This window comes from Cnephaeus nilssonii (assembly GCF_951640355.1).
Source record: "Cnephaeus nilssonii genome assembly, chromosome: 10".
Classification (NCBI taxonomy): Eukaryota; Metazoa; Chordata; class Mammalia; order Chiroptera; family Vespertilionidae; genus Cnephaeus; species Cnephaeus nilssonii.
In genome coordinates, this window is record NC_137081.1 from 93,080,843 (window position 1) to 93,108,605 (window position 27,763).

General features: G+C 45.9%; 1 protein-coding gene and 1 pseudogene across 8 annotated transcripts in view; one reads left to right on the top strand and one right to left on the bottom strand.

Moving 5' to 3' along the window:
- Positions 1-27,763, top strand: part of UGGT1 (UDP-glucose glycoprotein glucosyltransferase 1) — a 150,832-nt gene that overhangs the window by 98,590 nt on the left and 24,479 nt on the right. For all 7 annotated transcript variants that reach the window (XM_079781796.1, XM_079781792.1, XM_079781791.1 and 4 more), the window contains 7 exons: positions 12,891-12,986; positions 17,619-17,721; positions 18,487-18,566; positions 19,868-20,057; positions 23,888-24,046; positions 25,213-25,298; positions 27,105-27,189. In XM_079781796.1, coding sequence (XP_079637922.1) covers positions 12,891-12,986; positions 17,619-17,721; positions 18,487-18,566; positions 19,868-20,057; positions 23,888-24,046; positions 25,213-25,298; positions 27,105-27,189 — 799 coding nt within the window. The remainder of the gene's footprint in view (positions 1-12,890; positions 12,987-17,618; positions 17,722-18,486; positions 18,567-19,867; positions 20,058-23,887; positions 24,047-25,212; positions 25,299-27,104; positions 27,190-27,763) is intronic.
- On the bottom strand, positions 13,006-17,089 carry LOC307105876 (ORM1-like protein 1; annotated as a pseudogene). Its single transcript has one exon. The product of its transcript is annotated as an ORM1-like protein 1 (transcript).

Genomic DNA, 27,763 nt, shown 5'->3' on the forward strand with positions numbered 1-27,763 from the left:
TTGTGGTTTTAATTTTCATTTTTCTGATGATTAGTGACATTGAGCATTTCACATATGTCTCTTGACCATATGTATGGCCTCTTTGAAAAAATGTCTATTCATGTCCTTTGCCCATTTTTTAAGCAGATTGTTTGGGGGTTTTTGTATCCTGCTCTGTGAATTCTTTATAAATTTTGGGTGTTAACCCCTTATCTGATGTATCATTGGTGAATATCTTCTCTCATTCAGTAGGTTGTCTTTTTGTTTTATTGATGGTTTCATTTGCTGTGCAAAAGCTTTTTAGTTTGATGTTGTCTAATTTTATTTTTTTCCTTTTATTTTTCTTGCCTAAAGACATATATCAGAAAATAATTACCAAAAACAATGTGACAGAGTTTACTGCCAAAGTTTTTTCTATGATTTTTATGGTTTTGTGTCTTACATTTAAGTCTTTAACCAATTTTGAGTTTATTCTTGTGTATGGTGTAAGTAGGTGGTCTAGTTTCATTTTTTTGCATGTACCTGTCCAGTTTCCCAACACCATTTCTTGAATAAGCTGTCTTCATCCCATTGCATGTTCTTGCCTCCTTTGACAAATATTAATCAACCATAAAGACATGGTTTTATTTATGGGCTCTCTATTCTGTTTCTTTGATCTATGTCTGTTTTTATGCCAGTACCATGCTTTTCGGATTACTGTGGCCTTGTATAGTTTGATATCAACCAGTGTGATACCTTCTATTTTGTTCTTCTTACAAAAATTGCTGTGACTATTCAGGGTCTTTTGTGGTTCCATATACATTTTTGGAATATTCGTTCTACTTCTATGAAATATGCCACTGGGATCTTGATAGGAATTGTGTTGAATTTATAGATTGCTTTGGATAGTAAGGGCATTTTAATGATATTAATTCTTCCAACACATTTAGTATGATGTTAACTGTGGGTTTGTCATATATGACCTTTATTATGTTGAGGGATGTTCCCTGTTCCCATTTTTCTGAAAGTTTTTATTATAAATAGATGCTGGATTTTATCAAATAAATAACTTTTCTGCATTTATTGCTATGATAAATAATTTATATTTTTATATTGTACTAGAGGGCTGGTGCATGGAAATTCATGCACTGGAGGGGGGTCCCGCAGCCCAGCCTTCCCCCTCTCACAGACCAAGAGCCCTCAGGGGTGGGAGGTGACCCGGCGATCAGGGGAAGGCCACACCCCATCACACCTCTGCTCTTGCCACTGCCGGCAGAGGAAACCTAAGCTGACACTGGTTACCTGAGCCTCAGGCTGGCCCTGGGTGGCTGGGGGGCTGAGAGAACTGGGGGACTCTGGAGGCAGGCAGGGCTGTGGGGACTGGGTGCTGCCATCTTTGAGGGCATGGCAGTCAATTAGCATATTCCCTCCTATTGGCTGTGGGCGCTGCCATCTTTGTGACAGCATGAGGGTCAATTAGCATATTCCCTCTTTATTACATATTAGAGGCCCAGTGCACAAAATTCGTGCACGGGGGTGTGTCCCTCAGTCCAGCTGCACCCTCTCCAATCTGGGACCCCTCGATGGATGTCCAACTACCCCTTTAGGTCTGATCCCGGTAGGATCGGACCTAAATGGGCAGTCGGACATCCCTCTCACAATCCAGGATTGCTGGCTTCCAACTGCTCGCCTGCTTGCCTTTCTGATTGCCCCTACCCGCTCTGCCTGCCAGCCTGATCACCCCCTAACCACTCCCCTGCTAGCCTGATTTATGTCTAACTGCTTCCCTGCCAGCCTGTTTTCCCCTAACTGCCTGCCCCTGCAGGCCTGGTCACCCCTAACTGCCCTCCCCTGCAGGCCTGGTCCCCCCAAACTGCTCTCCCCTGCAGGCCTGGGTCCCCCTGCCCCCCCAACTCCCCTTCCCTGCAGGCCCGGTCACCCCCAACTTCCCTCCTCTACCGGCCTGGTCACCCCTCAACTGCCCTTCCCTGAAGGTTTGATTGCCCCAACTGCCCTCCCTTGCAGGCCTAGTCCCTCCCAACTGCCCTCCCCTGCTGGCCATCTTTTGGTGGCCATCTTGTGTCCACATGGGGGCAGCCATCTTGTGTGTTGGAGTGATGGTCAATTTGCATATTATTCTTATTAGATAGGAGGATATCACATTAATTTATTTGCATATATTGCTTGCTAATATTTTGTTGAGGATTTTTACATCAATGTTTATGAGGGATTATAGCTTGTAATTTTCTTTTTTGTCGTGTCTTTGTCTGGTTTTGGAATTAGGATAATGCTGGCCTTGTAAAATGAGCTTGGGAGCCTAGCCTCCTCTTGAATTTTTTGAGAAGTTTGAGAAGGATTTGATTTTGTTGGTGATAGAGTCTTTTGTTGGTGATAGATTTTGTTTCTTTCTGTTTCTAGGAATTTATCCATTTCTTTCATATTGTCCAATTTGTTGGCATATAATTTTTCATAGTATAGTAAAAGGGTAATATGCAAATTGACCTTAAGGCAAAATGACCAGAAACAACCCATCGCTATGATGCGCACTGACCACAAGGGGGCAGACGCTCAATGCAGGAACTGCCCCCTGGTAGTCAGTGTGCTTCCACAGGGGTAATGCTGCTCAGCCAGAAGCTGGCTCATAGCTGGCCAGCACAGCGGTGGTGGTGGGAGCCTCTCCCGCCTCTGCGGCAGTGCTAAGGATGTCCGACTAACGGCTTAGGTCCGCTCCTGAGAGGACCTAAGCCATTAGTTGGACATCTCCCAAGTGCTCCTGGGGTGTCAGAGGGATGTCTTACTGCCAGCTTAGACCCGCTTCCCTGGAAGCGGGCCTAAGCCATTAGTCAGACATCCCCAAGGGGTCCTGGACTGCAAGAGGGCACAGGCTGGGCTGAGGGGACACCCCCCCCCCCCCGAGTGCACAAGTTTTTGTGCACCGGGCCTCTAGTTTTCTTATAATCCTTTGTCTTTTTGTGGTGTCACCTTTTTCATTTCTGGTTTGATTTATTTGGTTTCTGTCTTTTTTTATTCTTGAGTATGGTTAAAGTTTATAAGTCTTGTTTATCTTTTTTAAAGAACCAGCTCTTGGTTTCATTGATTTTTTTTTTTGTATTATATTTTTGTATTTTATTTTGTTTATTTCTGACCTGATCTTTATTATTTCCTTCCTTTTACTCATTTTGGGCTTTGATTGTTGTTCTTTTTGTAGTTCTTTTAGTCTAAGGTTAGACTGTTTATTTGTGCTTTTTCTTTATTTTTATATTGCTATGAACTTTCCTCTTAGGAATGTTTTTGCTGTGTCCTATAGGTTTCTTTTGGGTGAGGGGGATGCAACAGTTAATGTTTTATTTTTTTCTTTATCGATTAAGTTACTACATACGTGTCCTAATCCCCCCATTGCTCCCCCACCCCCACACTCAAGCCCTCACCCCCTAATGTCTGTGTCCACTGGACAGGCTTATATGCATGCATATAAGTCCTTTGGTTGATTTCTCCCCCTTACCGCACCCTCCCCTACTTTCCCTCTGAGGTTTGACAGTCTGATTGATGCTTCTCTGTCTCTGGATCTGTTTTTCTTTATCAATGTATGCTCATTATATTCCACAAATGAGTTGAGATCATGTGATATTTATATTTCTCCGACTGGCTTATTTTGCTTAGCATAATGCTCTCCAGTTCCATCATGCTGTTGCAAATGGTAAGAAATCCTTCTTTTGTACAACAGCGTAGTATTCTATTGTGTAGATGTACCACAGTTTTTTAATCCACTCATCTGCTAATGGGCATTTAGGCTGTTTCCAAATCTTAGCTATGGTGAATTGTGCTGCTATGAACATAGGGGTGCATATATCCTTTTTGATTGGTATTTCTAGTTTCTTGGGATATATTCCTAGCAGTGGGATCACTAGGTCAAATGGGAGTTCCATTTTTAGTTTTTTGAGGAAACGCCATACTGTTCTCCACAGTGGCTGCACCAGTCTGCATTCCCACCAGCAGTGGTCTGAGAAGATACTTGATGTGATTACTTTGCCTGTGACCCAATATGTGGTCTATCTTTGAAAATGTTCCATGTGCACTTGAGTAGGACGTATATTCTGTGGCTTTGGGGTGAAATGTTCTGAAGATGTCAGTTAATTCCATCTGATCTAGTGCGTTATTTAGAAATGCTGTTTCTTTGCTGATTTTTTTTGTCTAGAGGCTTTATCCAGTGATGTCAGTGGTGTATTCAAGTCCGCTACTATGATTGTATTGTTGTCGATCTCTCCCTTGATATCTTCCAGGAGTTTTTTTATGTATTTGGGTGCTCCTGCGTTGGGTGCATATATGTTTATTAGGGTTATATCCTCTTGTTGTATCGATCCCTTTAATATTATGAAGTGGCCTTCCTTATCTCTTGTTATGGCCTTCACTTTGAGGTCTATTTTGTTAGGTATAAGTATTGCTACCCCAGCTTTTTTCATTTCCATTTGCCTGGAAGATATTTTTACACCCTACACTTTCAGTCTGTGTGAGTCCCTTGTTCTGAGCGGGTTTCTTGTAGACAGCATATATATAGGTCATTCTTTTTTATCCATTCAGCCACTCGATGTCTTTTGATTGGAGTATTTAGTCCATTTACATTTAAAGTTGTTATTGATAGGTACCTGTTTGTAGCCATTTTTATTTTTTGTGCCTGTGTTCCTTCTTCCCTTTTTTTTTCCTTTTTTTTACAGTATTCCCTTTAGCATTTCTTGCATTGCTGGTTTGGTAGTGATAAACTCCCGTAGCCATTGTTTTTTTTTTTTCTGTGAAACTCCTTATTTCCCCTTCAATTTTGAATGATAGCCTTGCTGGATAGAGTATTCTTGGATTCAGTACTTTGTTTTGCATCACTTTGTAAATTTCCTTCCATTCTTTTCTGGCCTGATGTGTTTCTGTTGAGAAATCATTTCATAATCTAATGGGATATTTCTTGTACATAACGTTCTGTCTCTCTTTTGCAGCCTTTATGATTCTCTCTTTGTCCTGAACATTTACCATCGTAATTACGATGCGTCTTGGTGTGGGTCTTTTCGGATTCATCTTGTTTGGGACTCTGTACTTGTGTAACTTTTTTCTTCCCCACATCAGGGAAGTTTTCTGACATTATTTCTTCAAATAGTTCTTCTAACCCTTGTTCCTCTTCCTGTTGTCCTGGCACCCCTATTATTCGTATGTTGCTTCATTTCATGTTTTTTCCATAGCTCCCTTAGGCTCTCCTCCTTTCTTTTAATTTTTTTTCTCCAATTGCAGTTTAGTTTGAGTGTGTTTTGCTTCCCTGTCTTCTAATTCGCTAATTTGGTCCTCTAGTCTACTGTTGAAACTTTCCATGGTGTTTTTTATTGCAGCTATATCACTTTTTATTTCTTCTTGATTCTTACATAAGTTGTTGATTTTTTTTGTCCATCCGGTTTGTGAACTGTATGGTCCTTATTCTGAATTCTTTTTCTGATAATTGCATGCCTCCGTTTCACTTAGCTGCTTCTCTGGTGATTCCTCCTTTTCTTTCCTTTGGGGGTTTCTTTGTCTCTCCATTTTTGCTCTCACCGAAGGATCTATGTGTCGAGTCATGTGGGGACTGCTCCTCAGGCGGCAGCTGCTCCTTGGGTGGTTGCAGCAGCAGCTGTTCCTCTGTTGGCGGCGGCTTCTCTCATGGGCGCTGCTCACAGCAGTGGTGGCTCCTCTGGCTGGCGGGGGCAGGCTGCATGTGCAGCTGCTGCTCCTCGGATGGGGGCCAGCTGCTCATGAGGCTGCTGCTCCTTGGATAGGGGTGGGCTGCTCGTGGAGCTGCTCATCCTTGGACGGGGGCAGGCTGCTCGCACGGCTGCTGCTCCTGAACAGGTATGGTCTGCTTGTGTGGCTGCTGCTTCTCGGACTTGGGCGGGCTGCTCACGCAGCTGCTGCTCCTCAGACGGGGGCAGGCTGCTTAGCCTGGTATAATACTCTTGAAAAAAGCAAGAGTAACTGTTTCTCCAGGATTGCTGAAGAATTTTGCCAATTGGCTTCTCAATCAGAGGGCTTGTAAAGCAGACTGGAGTTATGCTGCTGTACATCGAAGGTTTCCATTGCTATTCCTTTTTGTGATCAGATAAGGACTTCTCACTACACAATGTCCTGAAAACGGTGGTCTTTGGGAAAGGTGTCAGACATATTCCTGTCCAGAAGAACTGGAGACTACAGCATGGGTTGTGAACTTTTGCTTCGTGCCTGATTTCAGGTCAACTCGGTAGTGACTCTTGGGCTCACACATGGGAAAGGTGCCCTTGCTCGGCAACATGCAGCCCAGGAGCTCGGCGAGAAACTTTGCCATAGACGAGTAGTGGGGCAGGTCCCTCCGAGGGGCAAGGTATTGCCTGCAGGCTGGGGGGCTGCCCTGCCTCGCCCTGGGACCGGGCCTGAGACCAAGCACGCTGGCTGCCCGTCCTCCGCACTCTGTGTTGTAAGGTGCGCACAGTTCCGCCTGCCGACCCAGCCTCCGACCTGCGGGATTGGGCACCTGTGGTCCACTAGCCTTTCCCACTGAATGCTGCTATTACCACCATCAGGGAGGGCCCGCCGAGGGGTGGCAGGAGGGCCAATGCCCTGCATGGTGATGGCCACACGGGCAAGGGCATCGGTGAGCAGAGCACCGCAGCTCAGGCACCGGGCAGCCCAGCCCTGGGCTTGGACACTGTAGCAACACCGCTCGGCTAGAGCCAAGCCCTGACACTCAGCCCGAGAATGGGAGGCGAAGGCGGGGAAGGGTCTGCCCTTGCGAGCCCATGGGCTGACCCACTTCCCGTTTCCCCTCCTCCGTGCTAAGGCAGGTGGAAAGGTGCTGCTCTGGCTGCTCTGTCCCATAGTTTTTGAGTGGTTGTGTTTTTATTTTCATTTGTCTCAAGATACCTTTTGATTTCTTCTTTGATCTCATTGTTGGCCCATTCACTGTTTAGTAGCATGTTATGTAACCTCCATGTGTTTGTGCTTTTAGTTTTTTCTTTCAGTTGATTTCTAATTTCATACCATTTTCGTCAGAGATGCTTGATATGATTTCAGTTTCTTTAAATTTTTTTTGAGACTTCTATTGTGGCCTAATATGTGATTTATTCTAGAAAATGTACCATGTGTACTTGAAAAGAATGTGCATTCTGCTGCTTTGGTGTGAAATGCTTTATAAACATCCATTAAATCCATTTAGGCTAATATGTCATACTAGTGGCCCGGTGCATGGATTCGTGCACATTGAAAGGAAATGAATAGAAGAAATATTTTAATACCGCTATTCGCCCTTACTCTATAATAGAAGTGCCAACCAGATTCACAAATGACAATGACACATTGAAACACATGCGTGCGATTGGGCGTCAGCAAGAGCTTTATATGTATCGCGCATGCACGAGTCAATGTTTATTTTTAAACTAGTAGCCCATCGTACGATATCGCGTGCAGTAGGCCGCCCGCCACTTCCGTGGGAGCTGTGGGAACCACAACACGCCGCCAGGAGCCGTGCAGCTTCTGCGGGAGGCGGGCCCACCGTCTCCTCTCTGGGCCTGTGCTCGGCCGTGGAGGCCGCGGGCCGGCCCCGTGTCCACCAGAGGCCTCGGCCGCTCAGAGGCCCTCCATGGGGCTGGAGTGGAACGGTTGCCTCGTCACTGTGGCAACGAAGTAAGCATCCCATCAGGCTGCTCACACTGCCCGCTCTCAGCGGCTGCCCCCCGAGGACTGGGAGACTCCGCGGGGCTGAGGAGACTGGGCGCTGCCATCTTGTGGCTATGGGTTCCACCATCTTTGTGACGGAGTGATGGTTAATTTTCATATTACCCTTTTATTAGATAGGCTTGCCAGTGCATGTCATATGTACCGGGCAGTCAGACAGTCGAACAGAAGGTCACTTCGCCTTTTATATCTTACCTAATAATAGACAAACGTGTAAATTGACTGTACCTCCGCTACACCACCAGCCAATCAGGAGTGATATGCAAATTAACCAAACAAAGATGGCAGTTAATTTGCATACTCAGCTGCCAAGTGATGGGCATTCTGCCCACCCCCAGTCTCTCAGGGCCTCTGGCAGCATGGGAAGGAGGGGCTGGAGAGGAAAGAGGCGGCTCCCTGAGCGAAAGAGGCGGCTCCAGGGCCTGAATGGAAAGGGGCTGGGCCGGAGTGGAAAGGCGGTGCCGGCAGCCAGGGAAAGGAAAGCCCATTCTAGCACGAATCTTAGTGCATCGGGCTTCTAGTATATAGATAAGCCTGTTTATTTGTTAATGTTCTGTCTGGAAGATCTATCCATTGATGTCAATGGGGTGTAAATCCCCTATATGACAGTACTACTGTCATTCTCTCCCTTTATGTCCAACAAGATATGCTTTATATGTTTGGATGCTCCTCGGTTGGGTGCTTACATATTTGCAAGAGGTATATCCTCTTGTTGGGTTACTCCCTTTATTATTATGTAGTGTATTTGTTTGTCTTTTACTATAGCCCTTGTGTTAAAGTCTATTTTGTCTGATATACTGCTGCCCCAGCTTTTTAAAATTTCCATTCATATGAAATATATTTTATTATCACTTTACTTTCAGTATCTTTTGACCTGTGGTGGGTTCCTGTATACAGCATATGCACCGAGTGGCCAGATTATTATGATCTCTGAATGCATAATAATCTGGCCACTCAGTATATATATATTAGAGGCCCAGTGCATGAATTTGTCCATGGGTGCAGTCCAGCCAGCCTAGCCAGGGGGAGGGGACATGGGCGGTTGGCTGGCCTGCCTGCTGGTCGAACTCCTGGTCGAGGGGACAATTTGCATATTTGCCTTTTATTATATAGGATATACACTGAGTGGCCAGATTATTATGCGTTCAGAGATCATAATAATTGGCCACTCAGTGTATATGGGTCTTGTTTTCTGATCCATTTAATAACTTCTGTCTTTTGATTGGAACACTTATTTCATTTATATTAAAGTGATTATTGATAGGCATATACTTATTTTCATTTTATTATTTATATTTATGTGTTCTTTATTTCCTCTTAAATAAGCCATTTTAATATTTCTTATAACACTGGTTTGGTGGTGATCAGTGTTGTCATAGAGGCTCCTTTAGCTTTTTCTTGGCTGGGAAGCTCCTTAACTGCCCTTTGATTAGAAATGATAGTTTTGCTGGGTAGAGTAGTCTTGTTTGTAGGACCCTGCTTTTCAACACTTTGAATATTTTGTGCTAATCCTTTCGATCTGCAAAGTTCCTGTTGAGAAATGAGCTAATAGTCTCATGGGATCTTATGCGCTTCTCTTGCTGCTTTTAGGATTAGCTCTTTGTCTTTAACTATTGGCATTTTAATCATGATGTGTTTTGGTGTGGCCTCTTTGGGTTCATCTTGTTCTTCCTGGACTTGTGTGTCTTTTTCCTTCAGGTTAGGGAAGTTTCCTGTCATTATTTCTTCAACTAGGTTTTCATTTCCTTGCTTTTTCTCTTCACCTTCTGGTACCCCTATGATGTGAATGTTGTCATGCTACCCAGAGGTCCCTTATACTGTCACCTTTTTTAAATTCTTTTTTTCTGTTCAGATTGGGTGTTTTCTGCTTCCTTTTCTTTCTAATTGCTAATTTGACTCTCTGCTTTATCTACTCTACTGTTGATTCCCTGTAATGTATTCCTCATTTCAGTTCTTTTAGTCTTTATTTCTGATGGGTTATTTTTTTATAATTCCTACCTCCATTTTTATGTTTCCTATCTTTTTGTTGAAGTTGTCACTGAGCATCCTTATAACCTGTGTTTTGAACCTGCATTTGATAGATTGCTTCTCTCCTTTTTCTTTTTATTTTTTTTTCATTTTTCTGGAGTATTGTTCTGTTGTTTCATTTGGGACATGTTTCTTTGTGTCATCGTTTGGATGCATTGCTGTGCTTGTATTAGGTAGAGCTGCTGTATATCCGGTCTTGGTAGAATGGCCTATTGTCTTTGTCTCATCGTTTGGATGCATTGTTGTGCTTGTATTAGGTAGAGCTGCTGTATATCCGGTCTTGGTAGAATGGCCTATTGTATCAGTAATCCTGGAGGGCCCGGAGGAGGAGCCTCCCTGATCACCGCACTGGTGCACCCCCAGTGTGGCCTGTGTGCCCCCTCTTGTTAGAGTGGAACCTTGATTGCTTTGGACAGGTCAATGGGAGGGATTTATCCCCAGGCTGATTGGCTGCAAGGATTAGTTGCAACCACAATGGGGAGCTGTTGTGCAGGGGCTTACCTGATGGAGCAGTACTCACTTCACCAGGGCCTTGATGCCCGAAAAGTTCACCCCTTGAATGTGTCACTTGGGGTAGTATTTGGGTGGTGAACTTGCATGCTCTGAAGCTGACCATCAGTTGTGCTGGCTCTGAGGCCTACCTGGAGAGGCAGGCCAAAATCAGCTGCCACCTGTACCCTGCCAGGGCTACCCAGCATGACCTACAAAACAATCTGCAGATGGATGCTATTTGTGGTGGCTTGGAGGAGCCTAAGAAAGATCAAACTGCGTACTGTGGCCAGTTGCTGCGAGTGCCAGGCTTGGAGCCACTTAGCAAAAAGTATATGGCATGCCTGCTTGCTTGCTTGCTTGCTTTCTTTCTTTCTTTCTTTCTTTCTTTCTTTCTTTCTTTCTTTCTTCCTTCCTTCCTTCCTTCCTTCCTTCCTTCCTTCCTTCCTTCCTTCCTTCCTTCCTTCCTTTCTTTTAATATATTTTATTGATATTTTACAGAGAGGAAGGGAGAGGGATAGAGAGCTAGAAACATCAATGAGAGAGAAACATCGATCAGCTGCCTCCTGCACACCCCCCACTGGGGATATGCCCGCAACCAAGGTACATGCCCCTAACCAGAATCGAACCTGGGACCCTTCAGTCTGCAGGCCAACACTCTATCCACTGAGCTAAACCGGTTTCGGCCTTTCTTTCTTTCTTTAATCCTCACCCGAGGATATTTTTCCATTGATTTTTAGAGAGAGTGGAAGAGAGAGGGAAAAACAGAGAGAAATATCACTGTGATATTTCGATTGGTTGCCTCCTGCACACTCCCTGACCAGGGCCCAGGCCAGGGAGGAACCTGCAACTGGGGTACGTGCCCTTGGCTGACCCTTCAGTCTGCAGGCTGACACTCTATCCACTGAGCCAAACCAGCTACGGCCCAAGGTATCCCATTCAATTCTTTTTTTTTTATATATATAATATATTTTATTGATTTTTCACAGAGAGGAAGGGAGAGGGATAGAGAGCCAGAAACATCGATGAGAGAGAGACATCAACCAGCCGCCTCCCGCACACCCTCCACCGGGGGATGTGCCCGCAACCAATGCACATGCCCTTCACCGGAATCGAACCCTGGACCTTCCAGTCCGCAGACTGACGCTCCATCCTCTGAGCCAAACCGGTTTCGGCTCCCATTCAATTCTTAAGTGCCACACATCTGTTTCCGGCCCTCCTATCAGTGCTGTCATAGAGGCTGTGTCGTTTTACTTCTCACAGGAATGATAAGGATTCCAAGTTCTCCACATCCTCACCAACACTTGTTATTTTGTGTTGTTTTCATAATACCCATACTAATGGGTCTGAAGTGGTATCTCTTTGGTTTGGTATGTACTAAGGATTAGTGATATTGAACATCTTTTCATATGCTCATTGGCCATCTGTATATCTTTGAAAAAATGCCCAAGTCCTTCGCTCATTTTGTTCATTGTTGCTAATTTGTAGGAGTTCTTCATATATGTTCTTGGTAGCAACACTTCACACATGTATGAGATGCGAACGGTTTCTCCCACTTCATGGGTTGCCCTTTCACACTTTTGATCTTGTTCTTTGTTGTATAGTGGAGTATATAAAATTTAAAAGTTCTGAGATTTTATTCATCTTTATCATAATACCATCATACTGTAGAATTCAAGATGTGTGTCTTAGTGAGGTGTTGACTTCAGTAGTTGCCAAATTAGTCTCTTTGCCCAGTCTTGGGTGATATGGCAAGGGATCTTTTTCCTTACAGATAAAGAGGTGCCCTGTACCTCCGTGGCTCTGAAGTGACGCCCTGAGCCGTTCCCTGATGCAGGCCAGGAGGTGCCCATGACTTGAAGCCACCCTGTCATGGGCATAGGCATGGGCTTGGTATGGTGGTGCCCAGGGATCACTCCCCCTTTCTGTGGAGGTTTTGGGGGTAGCCCCGTGGAGTCTATGTGGACTAGTATATAATAGCCAGACTATGCCCGAAAGCCTTGCCTTTCATTAACCAGAGATGGCTCTGAGCCTGTCCTGGGTGAATTAGGGAAATAAGGTAGTTATGGGGCTGCCAAAGGATTGATTCTAATTCTGTTAGAATTTCCTTGACGGTCAGGGTCTTCTCCCTGGTGCCCATGCAGCTCCCCCTTGGAGCGCACCCTTCCCTCATCACGGCCAGCTTCCTCCGGGACCAGGCCTGCAGGAGGAGACTGCCCTCCGCCTCCCGAAGCCCCGCTGCGGCTCTGATCGCGGTGCCTGCGAGCCTTTATGAAGTCCCCCTTTTTTTTTTTAAGTATATTTTTGTTGATTTCAGGGAGAGGGAGAGAGAGATAGAAACATCCATGATGAGAGAGAATCATGGGTCGGCTGCCTCCTGCACGCCCCCCACTGGGGATCGAGCTCACAATCCGGGCGTGTGCCCTGACGGGGAATCGAACCGTGACCTCCTGGTTCATAGATCGATGCTCAGCCACTTGCAAAATATCATCTCCATTCACATAGGGAAAAATTAGTACCTTCCCCAAAGTTATAAAACTCACCATTCTCAAAATCAGTACTTTTTTCATGCCTGTTGGTACAAAATTCATACTTTCTTCTTGTTGGGTTCACTATTCTGGCTGCTTATACTGTGTTCAGCAATAACTGGAAAAACTTGCCGCTTAAAGAGATGTTGAATTTTTACCAACCACATCTTTCAGGGCAAGTGATTTGGTAATGAAGGTGGACGCTCTCCTGTCTGCTCAACCAAAAGGAGACACAAGAATCGAGTACCAGTTTTTTGAAGACAGACACAGGTATGGGACTAACATTGAATTTGTGTGTATCCTTGAATATTAAACTTTTTTTTAATGAACTTGAATGTTTTATTACTAAACTGTTTCTTGTTTTCCTACAAGGCTGTTGCTTCTCTGTATAAAAATAGCACCAGCAAATACAGTATATTGTAAAATTAACATAGTTTTGTTCGTCATCAGACACTGTACAACTAACAAAACTTTTCTCCACTGCTGGTTATATCCAATGGAAAGGTCACTATGTATTTTGAAAGTTACAATGTTATATAAGGCTTAAGATTACAATGTTATCCTTGAATTACATGATTTTTATAACTGGGTTTTACCACAGATAATTTCCGGAATTCTGAAGGTTATAACTGTAGCCTCGCCGGAAAGTCACAGGGCATTGAGATAAAGATGCATGTTGTGTGTCTGCAGCCATTAGAGCCAGGGCATCTTCTTCCAGGAGTGTTGCTGGAAGGAGTTTCTTCTCCCGTTGGTGTTACTCAATGGGCTCTGTCCTGCCACCACGCCTTCAGGTAGCTGTGCTAGTTGAGGTGTCACATCTGCTTTATTCGGGCTCCACTTTCCCTGCCTAGTAGACTGTGTATTTCTCCTGCCTCTTCACTCACTGGTTCTTCCGTCTTCACAACAAGATCTGCCGGCCGTCCTGGACCCTCTGCAGGAGCGTCACTGCTTTCAGTTGCTCCTGGACAGGGCGCGGCAGGTTCACGGGCAGCTTCCACTCTTCCCGAAGCACCACACTCGGCACTTTCGGCTTTGCTCCGGGTCAGGCTGGCGATAGTGAGCACTGTCCCCAGAGCTTCCCGAGCAAATGCTGGCTCCCGTGTGCAGAACCATGTCTGTCACCGAGTTTGTGCCTGAGAGCAGCTGGCCCGGGCAGCGTGCGGCGCACCGCGGGCAGCACCTCGGAGCGCACAGGTCTCAGGCTGCCTTTCCCCCAGACCCGTCTGCTTTTCACAACGTCTGTGTGTAAGTTCTTACGTGATGGAAAATCGGTCTGGCGTATGGTTCTCATGTGTATTCATATTCATATGTAAAACTTCTATACAGATCTCAGTTGGCTAAAAGTTGCCATTTATTTCTAAATCCACCGGAATTAGTTCTGAATGCACCCTTTCAGAAAACAGCATTTAATTACATGGATCAGTTGTAATTTTCTGATATTCAAGAAGAAACAGAATTTGTTAGAACACTTTTCTTGTTCATCTTTTATTGAAAACTGTTTTGTTTTCAATAAAATAAAAATGAGTTTAGCATTATGAGGATGTCCTTGTCTTTTTCCTCAAGTTTTTTATTTGGAAAAGTTTCAAACCAAGAGAATAGTTGAAAGGCTGTTACAGTGAACACCCAAATATATTTAACCTAGATTTACCTTTTTTTTTTTCCTACACCGGAGAAAAACTTTATTGAAGTATTTAAAAATATACGGGGGGAAAAATACATGGGAGAAGACAAACATACAAAGGCATTGTCATACAACTGATTTCTAAAGTCAGTACTTTTGAAATGTAAAACAATGATCATTATCCCCAAAAGTCAGTTTATTGAAAAAATTTGATTTTAAGTTGGTCTATAACTTTTCATTCAATTTTGTTTACAAATATTACTAGGTTTCTCAGTTTCATCCCATATCAGAACTTTGTTTTTTGGAAATATTTACTTCTCAAAGTTGTATATAGTTACTTCTTGCAATTAATGTTAGCAACTTCTCTAAGTCACAAGAATTCAGTATGACTGCTGCTTTGGAAAGTTACCATATTGGGTTATCTACAGGAAGATTCATGTACTGGAAGTCCAAATATTGGGAAAAGGATGAGGACTGAGAGCAGGAGGACCAGGAAAAGATGGTATATCTTTAACTGCAGACCTGCTGAAAAAGACGCCATTAGTTCCTGTGGTACGAGTGCTCGAGAAGCAGTTGCTGCCAAACCACAAGCTGGCTGAAAACTGTCCACTCTCTGTTTCCTTCTCTAAAGAGTGGCAGACTTAAATAATGAGATTGCTCAATCACATAAGCAGAGACTTTTAAGTTAGAATACACTTTAACTGGGAAATAAATTGTTTTCGTAATTGGTTTAGCAGCCTTGGGTCTGCAGAGGCAGCAAACCCCATTTTGTCTCACAACTGGAAGGCTGACTCAGGCTGTCTGTAAGATGCCTAACACCTTCTATCGCCAGTCAGTCGTGAACGTGGACCTTCCTGAACTCAGTAAGTTACTCAATGTGACAGCGATCTCATCATCAACACACAATGTTGAGCCAGCAAAATGAGGGGGAAAGTCCCCTCACAAGGTAGGAATTGGCTGATGTAAATGAGAGGGCTATGTCCTCTTACACAGCACAGGAGGGACATGTATGGCAAAAAACAACCTACATCAGGCTTGGGAAGAGATGGTTTGGGTTACGTGTAACTTGGCTTAAACTGACCGTGGCGGAATGATTGGAAAGTTTCTCCTAACATAATGCCCATTCGTTATCAACTAAGCTGGTCTTAGTTTCTTATAAATCTTATTTCCTGGGATTTATGTACTACACCCTCATTCTATAGCCATTTAATGTATAAGCTGGGCCTGCCCAGCCTACCTCTGAAGCCTCTCTTGAGAAAGGTACGAGATGCATTGAACACAGGCATCCTCCACTTCCAAACAGCACGTGAAGAACCAGCGCTAGGCTCTCCGTGTAAATGCCTCACTTCACACTATCATGGAAGCAGTGAGTTTACCAGCCACTCCTTCCTTACAGGCAGCTCAGTAGCTGTAAAAGCTTTTCTTCCGTTTCAAAGCTTTTCAATACTTGTTAATTCCAAAAATCCGAACTCCATGCAGCCGTGACACTTTGGGAGCTGGCACACTCAGGAGAGGAGCTGTCAGCATGAAGTGAGCTGGAGCTGCTTCGTGTAGAAACCTGCCCGGAAGCACAGAATTGTTGGAGAAATTGTGAGAAACCCCCGTGAAGATGTGAACTGGACTCCATAGTCCAGTTGTTCCAAGGAGTTAGGAGCCGTGCTTTGCCCTGGCCGGGAGTTTCAAAGTGTTCCTTTTACGGCCTGCAGAAACACATGCATCCCAGCTCACTTGTACGTGTTAGGTCCACGCCACAGGAGCGCTGAAGCAGGGAATGCTGAGGAAGACAGTATGAAGCGAGCCAACGCCCAGCGCATGTGTCCGCCACATCCCTGGCTGCTCATTGCCGGGTGTTTGGGTTCACCTCGCTGTGGGCACCTCCAACATTCACGTTTGCCCCTCCGCCCCCCCGGCGGCCGGCGTGGAGGAGGACCAGCTCCGCGGACAGCGTCTCCTCGCAGCCGAACGCCAGCGGCCGCTCCAGAGCCCTGGATCCGGTTGTTAACAAATGCCATGTTTCCCTCTCAGCTGTGTGTGCATGAGCGTGTAACACATCCCAAGTGTGTGTAGGTCTGCGTACAAACGGGCACTCACATGTTTTCTGAATTACTTGAAACGGCCTGCGGACACCCTTACACATCATGCCTGAATCCTTCAGCGTGTCTCACCCAGCGCCGCCTCCGCACTTACTCCTGAGCCAGTCACATCGGTAACGCACAGTTCAGACCTCTCCATCGCCCTCGTAGTCACCTTTACAGCTATTTCGTTTTGATCAGTCTTTTTTAATCTGAAGTAGCTACCTGCTCCTTTTTTTCTTTTTGTCTTTTATGCTGACTTTTTAAAGAGTCCAGACCAGGGGTCTTGTGTAGCGTTTCACAGTCCGGCCGTTTCCTCGTGGTGAGATGTCGGTTACGTGTCCTCAGGAGGAACCCCTAAGTTGGTGTGTGGCCCTTGCCCGAGGGGGCATGTGTACAGCCTAGTCGCCCCTTAGATTCAGCAGGGAGCGTCAGATAGAGCCCGCCCTGCCCTCGGTCCTGGCGCACCTGCCTGAGCAAAGCGGCGTGGCCGACCTGTGCTGCTCACCCGGCCCTGGGAGGTCAGGGGTGAGCGGACGGGCGATTCCAGGCCGGAACGAGGCCCCCCCGCCTCGCTGCTGTGTCTCCCGAATCCCGAGGCTGCCGGTGGGTGAGACTTGGGTCTCCTTGCGCACACCCTTCCATGGCCAGGACGGTGCGTCTGAGCAAGAGCTCTCCTTTCTGGAGCAGCAGTGCCAGCCTTCCGGACCTCAGGGCTGCCGACCGCTGTTCCAGAACCAACCCCTTTCTTCATGAACCTCAGACCATTAAAATGCCCTCATTGCAAATTCTGTTACGATACAAATTATAATTAGAGAAATTCTTTTTGTTGGGTTTGTGTTAGTATTTGCTTTATATCAGAAGTTACTTATTTTTCTAAGAACGGAGGTCTGAATTATGGGTGTGTGCATCCTTGCCCTAAAGAGTGTCTCTGGCCCAGCCCAGACTTCTGACAGCACGTCCGCTGGGACAGGTCCCCAGTGACGCCGTGTACATCAAGGTGGCGGCCCCTGCGTTCCTTGGCATTTGCTCTACTCACCGCCAGGGGCCTAGTTCTAGAGATGAGGTTTTTTTGAAATGCTAAGAGGACTGATAAATTATATTGGACTCTGCCCTACCCCCTGCCCCTCCAAACCCCTGCGGCAAAAGCAAATTAACTTTGTTTCTTGTTTTCCTCCAGATTAATGCTTTATCTTTTGATCTCTGTAGTGCAATTAAACTGAGGCCAAAAGAAGGGGAGACGTACTTTGATGTCGTGGCCATCATTGACCCTGTCACCAGAGAATCACAGAGACTGGCCCCACTGCTCTTGGTATGGACAGCGCGGGGGGTCATGCCGTCCTCCTGGGAAGTGACCGCGTGCCCGTTGCTCTCGGAGGCCCTCAGTGCCCCGGACGGCCTCTTGGGCGAGCTCGTGTCCTCAGGCAGAGCGGCAGCAGCTCTGCCAGCAGCTGCGTAACCTTAGCTGGCACAGCGCTGATTGCTCGGCTCCTGTGCTGAAGAGAAGAAAGTATCCTTACTTAGAGCACAGTGTCTTTGCATTAAATTGATTATGCCATACTGTAATTTATGATGATGAAGAGCTAAAAAGGTAAAAGAATTTTGCTTTATCATTTTCCCTTTTATAACTAGCATGTCTTAGATATGTATAAGGCATTGCAGTTTTGAGAACATTTAAAAGAGCTCTGCCTAAAAGACCGTTGCTTCAACTTGTTTTACGTTGTGGGGTTTTTTAAAGATAAAGTTTTAATGAAGTGTAACGAACTAACCTTCTGTTGTCGGTATTCGTGTGCATGTGTTCTCATACCACAGTATGTAAGCTGCACCAGGGGGACTTTAAAAATGCTGCTGCTTCACACCTGCGTAGGGCCGGTGGCTGCAGTGGCCGTGGCGTGCACACGTGTGTGCGTGCGCGCGTGCGTGTGCATGTGTGTGTGTGCGCACGTGTGTGTGCGTGTGTGTGTGTGATTTAGATTGTGCGCTAGAGTGTGTCTCTTTTCATGAGAAGTTAAGAAATGTTCTGTCTTTTAGTATCAAGAGATAAATTTATGTTTTGTCATCTGGTTTGCTCTTTTAGGTGTTAACTCAGCTGATCAACATGAATCTAAGAGTATTTATGAACTGCCAATCTAAACTTTCTGACATGCCTTTAAAAAGGTAAATCAAGCTCTTTAAGAAATCAACAGCTGACAAACATCTAAAAGCTGGGTTTAAAAGGGGATTGTCATGTTTGAAAAGATCATTTACTGAATGCTTAGGTTTGCTAGCTCCCTGCTCCAATCAGAAGTTGTAGGAACTCGCTGTGGGTGTGGGTGCACTTCTGTGGCACTAGCCACTCTCCCTGAGTTGCGCGCGCGCGCTCTCGCGCGCGCTTGCTCGCTCTCGCTCTCTCTCTCTCTCTCTCTCTCTCTCTCTCTCTCTCTGTCTCTCTTTCGTTGGTCAGAATTACACCGTTCTCTAATTTTAGAACGTTTGATCAGTGTAGCTATTACATTGACCTCTCTGTGCTGCGCTGAGAAAAGACTTGTCTGTGCGTCTTTACCTTAAACTCCAAGCAGTGAGTTCAGGTGGAGGGTGGACGTCCGAGGAGCTCGCGGAGGCTCCTGTGTGTGCATTTCCAAAGGAGGTAGCTTCCTCTCGGAGCTGAAATGTCGTTTTGAAAAAAGATACAAAAAGCAGTCGCTGGTCACAGTGTGACACACGTTGGGGCTATGGGAAATTTCTGATTTACAAATATGCTGTGTTCTATAGGTTAGAGTCTAAGTGAGTTTATTTCTGTACTAGAGGCCCAGTGCATGGTGGGGTCCTGCCGGTCCACCCCGATAACGGGGCCGCCTGGGGAAGGGGACACGGGAGGTTGGCCGGCCAGTCTCCCGGTCGAGAAACACATTGATTGTTTGCCTCCTGCACGAGCCCGGACCAGGGCCCGGGCCAGGGAGGAGCCTGCAACTGGGGTAACATGCCCTTGACCAGAGTCAAACCCAGGACCCTTCGGTCCACAGGCCGACACTCTATCCATTGAGCCAAACTGGCTAGGGCTGATTCTAATTGAATTTAAACTGTTTGAAAGAGACAAAAGAGTTCCCAGCTCCCACCATTGCCCTTGTTCAGGAGAAATGTTTAAATTATTACATATAGTGTTTTCAGGGTGCCTCTGACAACCCAGTCACCATTTAGGACTTGGTAAGATAAAAATGAGTTTTCTCACTGAAGAAAGGCAAACACTCAGGAAACGCCTAAACCCCACATCCGCACCGGAGGGGTGGCCTCCCTCCCAGGCCTCTTCCTCTGGCTCTTCTTTGCACCTTCAGCAACCACAGGAGGCCAGTTCGGTCAGAAACAGTTTTGGAAACTCCTTCCCAATCTGGAAGGAATCCATTGACCTTTATGGAGGCCTGTAATCTCAAGGACTGTGGGTGCATTTTTTAAAAAATTAACACTTTCCTTTTTAATTTCAGCTTTTACCGTTACGTCTTAGAACCAGAGATTTCTTTTACTTCAGACAATAGTTTTGCTAAGGGTCCGATAGCCAAATTTTTGGATATGCCACAGTCTCCTCTGTTCACTCTGAATTTGAACACACCTGAGAGTTGGATGGTAGAGTCTGTCAGGACGCCGTATGATCTGGATAACATTTATTTAGAAGAGGTAAGCATGTCAGCGCGTCCAAGTGTTAATCATGTGAGAACCTGCTTTAGGTGTAGTGGTGATAGTCCCTGACTGAACAGACTGGGTCACCGTCTAGGCAGGCCTTTGAGATGTCAATATTCAGGTGTAATTATATTCTTTAAAATAATAGCTTCATTGAGATCTAATTCCCATACCATAAAATTCACGCTTTTAAAATGTATAGCTGAGTAGTTTTAATATACTCACAGGGCCCTGTAACCAACATCACTACCTGATTATAGGACGTTTCCGTCCCCCCTTAGGGAAACCCCACACCCGGTAGCAGTCACTCTCATTCCTCCTGGCCACCACTACTCTAACCTTTGTCCCTGTGGATTTGCCTGATCTGACATTTCATCTAAATGGAATCATATTTTTATGACTGCCTTCTTTCACTTGAAATTTATTTTCAAGATTTATCCTTGTTGTAGCATATGTTAGCACATTGCCAGATAATTTATTGCCAGATAATATTCCCTAGTATGGATAGACCACATGTCAATTATTTATTCATTGATAGACATTTGGGTTGCTTCTACTTTTTGGCTATTATGATTAATGCTGCTATGAACATCCATGCACAAGTTTTTATAGATATGCTTTTATTTCTCTTGGGTATATACTTAAGAGTAGAATTGCTAGGTCGTATGATAATTCTATGTTTGACCTTTTGAAGGATTGCTGAGCTGTTTTCCAAAGTGACTATACCATTTTCCATTCCTGACCCAATGATAAATGATAAGCACTTTTTAATGTTCATCTGTATACCATCTTTGAAGAAATCTGTATACAAATCTTTTGCCTATTTTTAAAAATTGCTTGTCTTTTTGTCAAATTGTAGGAGTTCTTCATATAGCCTGGATACTGTCCCGTATCAAATACATTCTTGGCAAATAAGTTTTTTCATTCCATGGGTTACCTGTGAAGCACAGACGGTTCAAATTTGATGAAGTCTGATTTACCTGTTTTTTTCTTTTGTTGTATTTCCTTCTGGTGTTCTACTTGAGAAACCATTGTTTAATACCAGGTCACAAAGATTTGCTCCTGTGTTCTCTTTTAAGACTTCCAGAATTTTAAACTCTTAAATGTAGGTCTTTGATTCATTTTGAGTTATTTCTGTGTATACTGTGAGGGTGTCAGCTTTATTCTGTGGATTTTCAGTTGCATCATTTATCGAAAAGACCGTTCTTTTCCCAACTTAATGGTCTTGACACATTTGTTGAAGATGAATTAATCCTAAATGTGAATATTTAATTCTAGACTCTCAGTTCCATTCCATTGATCTGTGTCTATCCTCAGGCCAGTACCACATGTCAATACCACATGGCTTTGTAATGAGTTTTGAAATGGCTTTGTGTGAGTTTTCTAATTTTGTTTCTTTTTCAAGTTTATTTTGGCTCTTTTGCCTTTTGGAATCAGCTTGTTAATATCTGCAGAAAAGGCTGTGGGATTTTAATAGGAATTACATTAAATCCCTAGATTTGGAAATTTGCCATTTTAACAATACAGTGTTCTGATCTATGAATATGGGCTGATTTTCCATTTATTTAAGTTTTTAATTTCTTTCAACAACGTTTTGTAGTTTTAGTATATACAAGCCTGTACAAGATCATGTCACCTGCACATAGGGGTAATTTTACTTCTTTCTTTCCAAACCAGATTTCTTTAATTTTCTTGCCTAATTGGGAAATTTAAAAATTACCAATTCAATCTCTTGTTATGGGCCTATTTAGATTTTCTGTTTTAGCTTGTTAGTTTCCAGAGTGTTTATATCTTAGGAATTTATCTTTCTACCAAGGTTATCTAATTTGTTGGCATACGGTTATTCATAACATTTTCATATAGCCTTTTAATTTTAGTAGCAATGTCTCCTGTTTTCTTGCTAATTTCAGTAAATTGGCTCTTCTCTCTTTTTTTCCTGGTCATTCTAGCTAAAAGTTTGTCAGTTTGTTGATATTTTTGAAGAACCAGCTTTTGGCTTCACTGATTTTTCTCTATGTTCTGTCTTCTTGGGCATTTGGAGATCAGAACTTAAAAATAGCCACCAGAGGATTTCTGTCTTTTTCATCGGGTTAAACCAGTCCGGTTTCTTTAAGAAGGGTCCCTTAGGCACTGAGTTAGGGAAGCGTGTTTGTGTGTGCACACTCACCTCACTCCCCACCGCAGTCCTAGCCACCATCTTTTTAAGAAATAGGAAGTCGAGTCTGTGCTCCCGAGGAACCAGCTTTTGCGGAAGAGGCTATGAAACAGCCACAGCAGCCCTGAAGAGCAGTACACGGAGGCACAGAATCAGGTGCAACACAGGTTTCCTCCATGTCTCCAGAGCCTGGGTGCTCGTTTCTGTTATGACTAGAGGCCGGGGCACAGATTCATGCACCCTCTCGCAATCCAGGACCCTCGGGGGATGTCGGACTGCCGGTTTCGGCTCTAGTATGCATATAAGATCTTCGGTTAATCTCTTCCCGCCCTCCCGCTTCCCCCTTTCCTCTGAGATTCAACAGTCTGTTCCATGTTTCCATGCCTTAGCGTTGAGCGTCTGCCCCCTGGTGGTCAGTTTGCATCATAGCTAATGGTCGAATGGTCACTTAGGCTTTTATATAGAGAGACTAGAGGCCCAATGCACGAAATTCATGCAAGGGTCTCAGCCCTGGCTTTGTCCAGAAGGTTGTCCGGAAGGACGTCTGGCTGTCTGGTCTAATTAGCATATTATGCTTTTTTTATTATAGATTATTTTTAAAATTTATCTTTATTATTGAAAGTATTACAGATGTCCCCCTCCTTTTCCCCATTAACCTGCTCCACCCCATACATGTTCCCCCCACCCAGGCCTTCACCACCCTACTGTCTGTATCCATGGATTATGCATATATGCAGGCAAGTACTTTGGTTGATCTCTCCCACACCCCCAAGGCTTTCTCTTGTTTCTTGGAATTGCATTGCACACCCAGGGCCTGGACCCTTACCTCTTAGCTCTTGTTACTGCGCTTCTGGAATTGAGGTTAGCATTGCCGTGTCACTACATACTGGCCCCAAGGGTGCATCAGTAGCATTAGCTCGCGTTACAAAGCCAAGCCTAGGGCAGAAACTCTTTAATAAGCGAAATCCAGGCTGCCCCCAGACACTGCAGCTAAGTTTTCTGCAAGGAGTCGGGGGTAACTTTACCAGTTGGTGTAGAACATGGATGATTCTGTGCCATTATGGAGCCATTTTGGACAGTTGCATGTAGAATAGCAGTATTTTCAGCTGTAATCTGAAGGGCAAGATGAATTTGCGTCTCTGATGTTTCTTGAATTTTTCTCATTGTTTCCATGTTATCTTAGTAAACGAATCCTTGGAGGATTGTCTTTCCTATCTTCTCCACTGTTTAGATTTAGGTCTGTTCATTTGTGTGGCAGTTTATGCTCCATGCTTGCCCTGTACTACCTTTCTAGTTAGAATCTCCCCATCCTGCTTGTGGAGTAACCTCTTTTTTTAAAATCTCTTTTCAACCCACCTTAGTTTTTAAAATTGTATACTGTCTGCAACCACAGGCCAGTGAAGTTACAGAGCAGTCCTTCACCCTGAAAGCTCCCCGGGCCCAGGCAGGCCGTGCCCTTCCCACTCTTGGCCCAGGCAACCGCGGATGTGCTTTCTGTCACTGAAGTTGGCTTTTTTTTAATTCCTTATAAATGTGTCCTACGATATGTCAGCCTTAAGCATAAGCCTTCATTCACTTTGCATCGTGCATTTTCGCTTCATCCATGTAGTTGCATGTAGTTTGTTTCTCTTTACTGCCAAGTGGTCTAAGTGATGGGAGTGTGGTGTTGCAGGTGGACAGCGTGGTGGCTGCTGAGTACGAGCTGGAGTACCTCCTCCTGGAAGGTCACTGCTATGACATCACCACCGGGCAGCCTCCGCGAGGCCTGCAGTTCACGCTGGGAGCTTCAGCCAGCCCCGTTGTCGTGGACACCATCGTGATGGCCAACCTGGTAATGACCCGGCATCGAGGGGGGCACCGCGTCCTGTGCTTGGGCACTGCAGTTTATGATGGCTTGATCCCCCGGTGGGTGTGCAGGAGGCAGCCATCAATGATTCATCAAGCATTCTGAACATGAGTGATTAAAATTCATGGCTAACTGCATTTGGTCAATACAGAAATCCTGTTTAAAAGGTTGTAGTTATATGTCGCTTTAGAAGAAAACGTGCTGGAATGGTCCACTCTAAAGCACACTGGAGCCTCACACGCATTACTTCGGAGCGGCAGCGCTCCTCTCCGTTGGCGGCGTGCGCTCCCTCCCACGTCACACACTGGTTCTTTACTGAAGGGCGGCTCAGGGCAGGCTCTTGGCTGGGCTGACCTGTATTTTCCTAGTGTTTCTAATAGGTAGATTTTTTTGTGTTGCACTGATTTGTTAGCTATCTTATTTCAAATATAGGTGACTATTTAAAAAAAGAAATAACTGTCCCTCAAAAACAGGATATTGATGTTTGAAAGAGAACTAAAATTTGTCTTTTTTTTAAGATGAAGACAAGCTATTTATTTTAATGACACCAGCAATACATGTGTGCAACCTTCTTGTGATCATGTTTTTCAAATACAGATAAAGCAAACATTCTCCGTTATTAAGCCACCAATTTCTCTTCCTAAAATTAACCACAATTCTTCTAGAATTTTCTATGTATTTGCATGCATACATGTAAGTATAAAATATATAAATTTGTTTTGTGTGTTCGTACTGTATTGTAAACACTGTTCCATTGTTCGGCATCTTGTTATATAACAGTGCATATAGATCCACCTCATTGTTTTTAAAAGCTGCAGAATACTCCACAGAATACACATGACCCTAGTTGAGCAGTTCTCCAGTGTGGTCTGGGAACCCTAGCAGATGCTCAGGGTCTCTTGGGGTCAGAATTACCTTCATCGTAACAGGCGAGAACTGCTCGCGTTGCAGCCTCACAGACGGGCAGTGCCGTTGTCCAGAGGCTCCATGTGTGATGCTGTCATTGCTCGGACAGCAATGAAATGTGTACGCATATTTCTTACTTTTCCAACTTGTTCTAAAGCAGGTTTAGGGTATAAATATGTGCATTTTCAAGAGATTAACTCTGTTCTTGGACTTCTGCTAAAATTTGTCTTTTCTTCTTACCCTAGGGTTACTTCCAGTTAAAAGCCAACCCAGGAGCTTGGATTCTCCGGCTGAGGAAGGGACGTTCCGAAGATATTTACAGGATCTATAGGTAGGAGAAGTGATGCACATGGAACACTACGTTGGCAGTTAGCCAGGGGGTCAGAATTGAATTTATAACCCGGCGCTCCCGATGTCCTCGGGCCTGGCACCCCTCCCCCTGAAGGCCTGGCCTTGCCTCTGCATGTACAAGCCCTGCAGAAAGCCCACGGCCTCCGGCGAGCCCGAGGTCGGTGCCGCTGATGCCAGGCTGTGTAGCGGGACCATGTAGAACAGGCTGCGGCTCCTCCTTCACCCTGGTTTTCTGGGGCCAGGGTAGCCCTGGTTCATCCCTCACGGATAGTCCTTGGAGGGACGCTGCAGGCAGCTGTGAAACGGCCACCACCTTGCCATCCCCCCACTCAGGCTGCACAGCAGGGTCAGTGGATGTGGGTCCGGCTGCCAGCTGCCAGCAAGAGCCTTTCACTTCAGGAGACGGAGTCAGACCACAGAGATCCCAGGATGCACTTGCTGGGCCCGCCCTGCGCCTCTGGCCCTTTGCTCCCCAGGCACTGCTGCTGTGCAGGGAGCCGAGGGAGCCGTCACAGGGTTTCACGGCCCTGCTCCGGTGGGCGGCGCACTGGCAGCCAGCGCCCTTCTGCAGTACACAGCTGGCAGTAGTCCTAGTTCATTCTCTGCCTGGGTGGCACCAGATTCTACACCGGCTTCCATGTGCTTGGGAAGTCACCGCCCCCCCATTCAGCCTCGGCCGCTGCCACATGGCCTGGGTGACGGCCAGCTCTCGCAGAGCCACTCCGCACGCCCTCGGGGCGCCTGCGCGCTGGGCGGGGAGGGAGAGATGGGCCTTTAGGTCCCGTTTTCTTTCTGCTGGCAGTCACCTCGCTGTGATGGAACCACGCTGTGAGAAGTCGGTCATCTCAGGAAGGGAGGAAGGAAATGTGGGACAGTCAGACTTCCCGCCCCATAGCCTTTTCCCGACCCTGAGGAGCAGGTGAGCAGCCCTGTGAGCTGCAGCGTGGGTCCTGGTGCGCCCGGGCCTGGCCTGCGTGGGCTGGAGCAAGGCTTCCGGGCGTCTCGTCAGGAGCAGGGGTCTGGCTTTAAGGTTTGTGACAAGTGACTGTTGGTTTTAAAAATTGCACTGCCTCTACAGAGGGGTGGTCTGAGCCCTGCCGACAGTTGCGGTTGGTGGTGAGCTGTGCGGAAGGCGTCCTCGCGGCGCGCAGAGGACGTGGCTTCCGTAGCGCTGGTTCGCACGGCCTCCTGCTGTGTCCGCCTCTGCTCCCTGGGCCGGCCTGACCGGGTGTTTGTTGCCCAGGACATGAAGACTCTTGTGTTATAGCACGTTCTTCATCATCAACAGTAGTTCTCTCCCAACGATGTTTTCCCCAATAGGATTTCACAGAACTGTGATCTGCCGTAAGACGCTTCTGTTTTTCTAAACCACGGCGCTCCGCGTGCCTTTCCCTGGCCACTTGCCTCCCCCAGCCCCTGTTCCCACCTCCAGAGCCTCTCGGGCGCCTCTGCCTGAGAACTCGCCCTGCGTGACAGTGAGCCCCGCGGGCCCTCTCTGCCTGGCTCTCCGCACTCCCCACGGGCGGTGCGGGGCGCGGCGTCACGGCTGGCAGTGACTCGGGAAGGAGGTCTGGGCTGTGACGGACGGGGATGCACGGGGTTTAAAGCAGAGACTTTGGCAAGTGCTTCTGTTCCCTTGAAGGGGCTTCCTGCGGCCGTGGAAATAAATCTGTTCTGGAAAACTCCGTGCGCCCCAGTGAGGGGCAGGGGTCGGGTGGGTGTCAGCATCTCCTGCGTCGGGGAGCTGTGGTTGTGGCGTCCCTCTTACTGCTCCCTTTCTCCTCAGCCATGACGGGACAGACTCCCCGCCCGATGCCGGTGAAGTTGTTGTCGTCCTCAATAACTTCAAGAGCAAAATTATTAAAGTGAAGGTGAGTTTGGTGAATCAAGGCAGCCGCTCTTTTATAGTTGTTAACAGGAGCAGGACTCTGGCGTTCGGTAGATATTATCTAAAATATGTATCGCGCCCGGCTAGTGTGGCTTGGTGGTTGAACATCAACCCATGAACCAGGAGGTCCTGGTTCGATTCCCGGTCAGGGCACAGCCTCCCGGGTTGTGGGCTCGATCCCCAGTCGGGGGCATGCAGGAGGCAGCCAATCGATGATTCTCTCATTGTTGATGTTTCTATTTTTCCCTTTCCCTTCCTCTCTGAAATCAGTTTTTAAATAAAACATATTAAATAAAAATATGTATCAGTCTAACGAATCTCAGAAGGAAGGTGGGGGTGGGGAGAAATTAACCAAAGAATTTATAAGCATAACCCATGGACACAGGCGAAGGCGTGGGGGGGGGGGGGGGGGGGAAGGGGAGGCACCTGTAATACTTTCAACAATAAAGATATAAAATTTAAAATAAAACATTCTTACACTGAAAAAATAAAAATAAATATCTTGAAACCAGCCCCAAACTTTGTGAGTTAATGGATGTGTTAACTCCAATAATAAT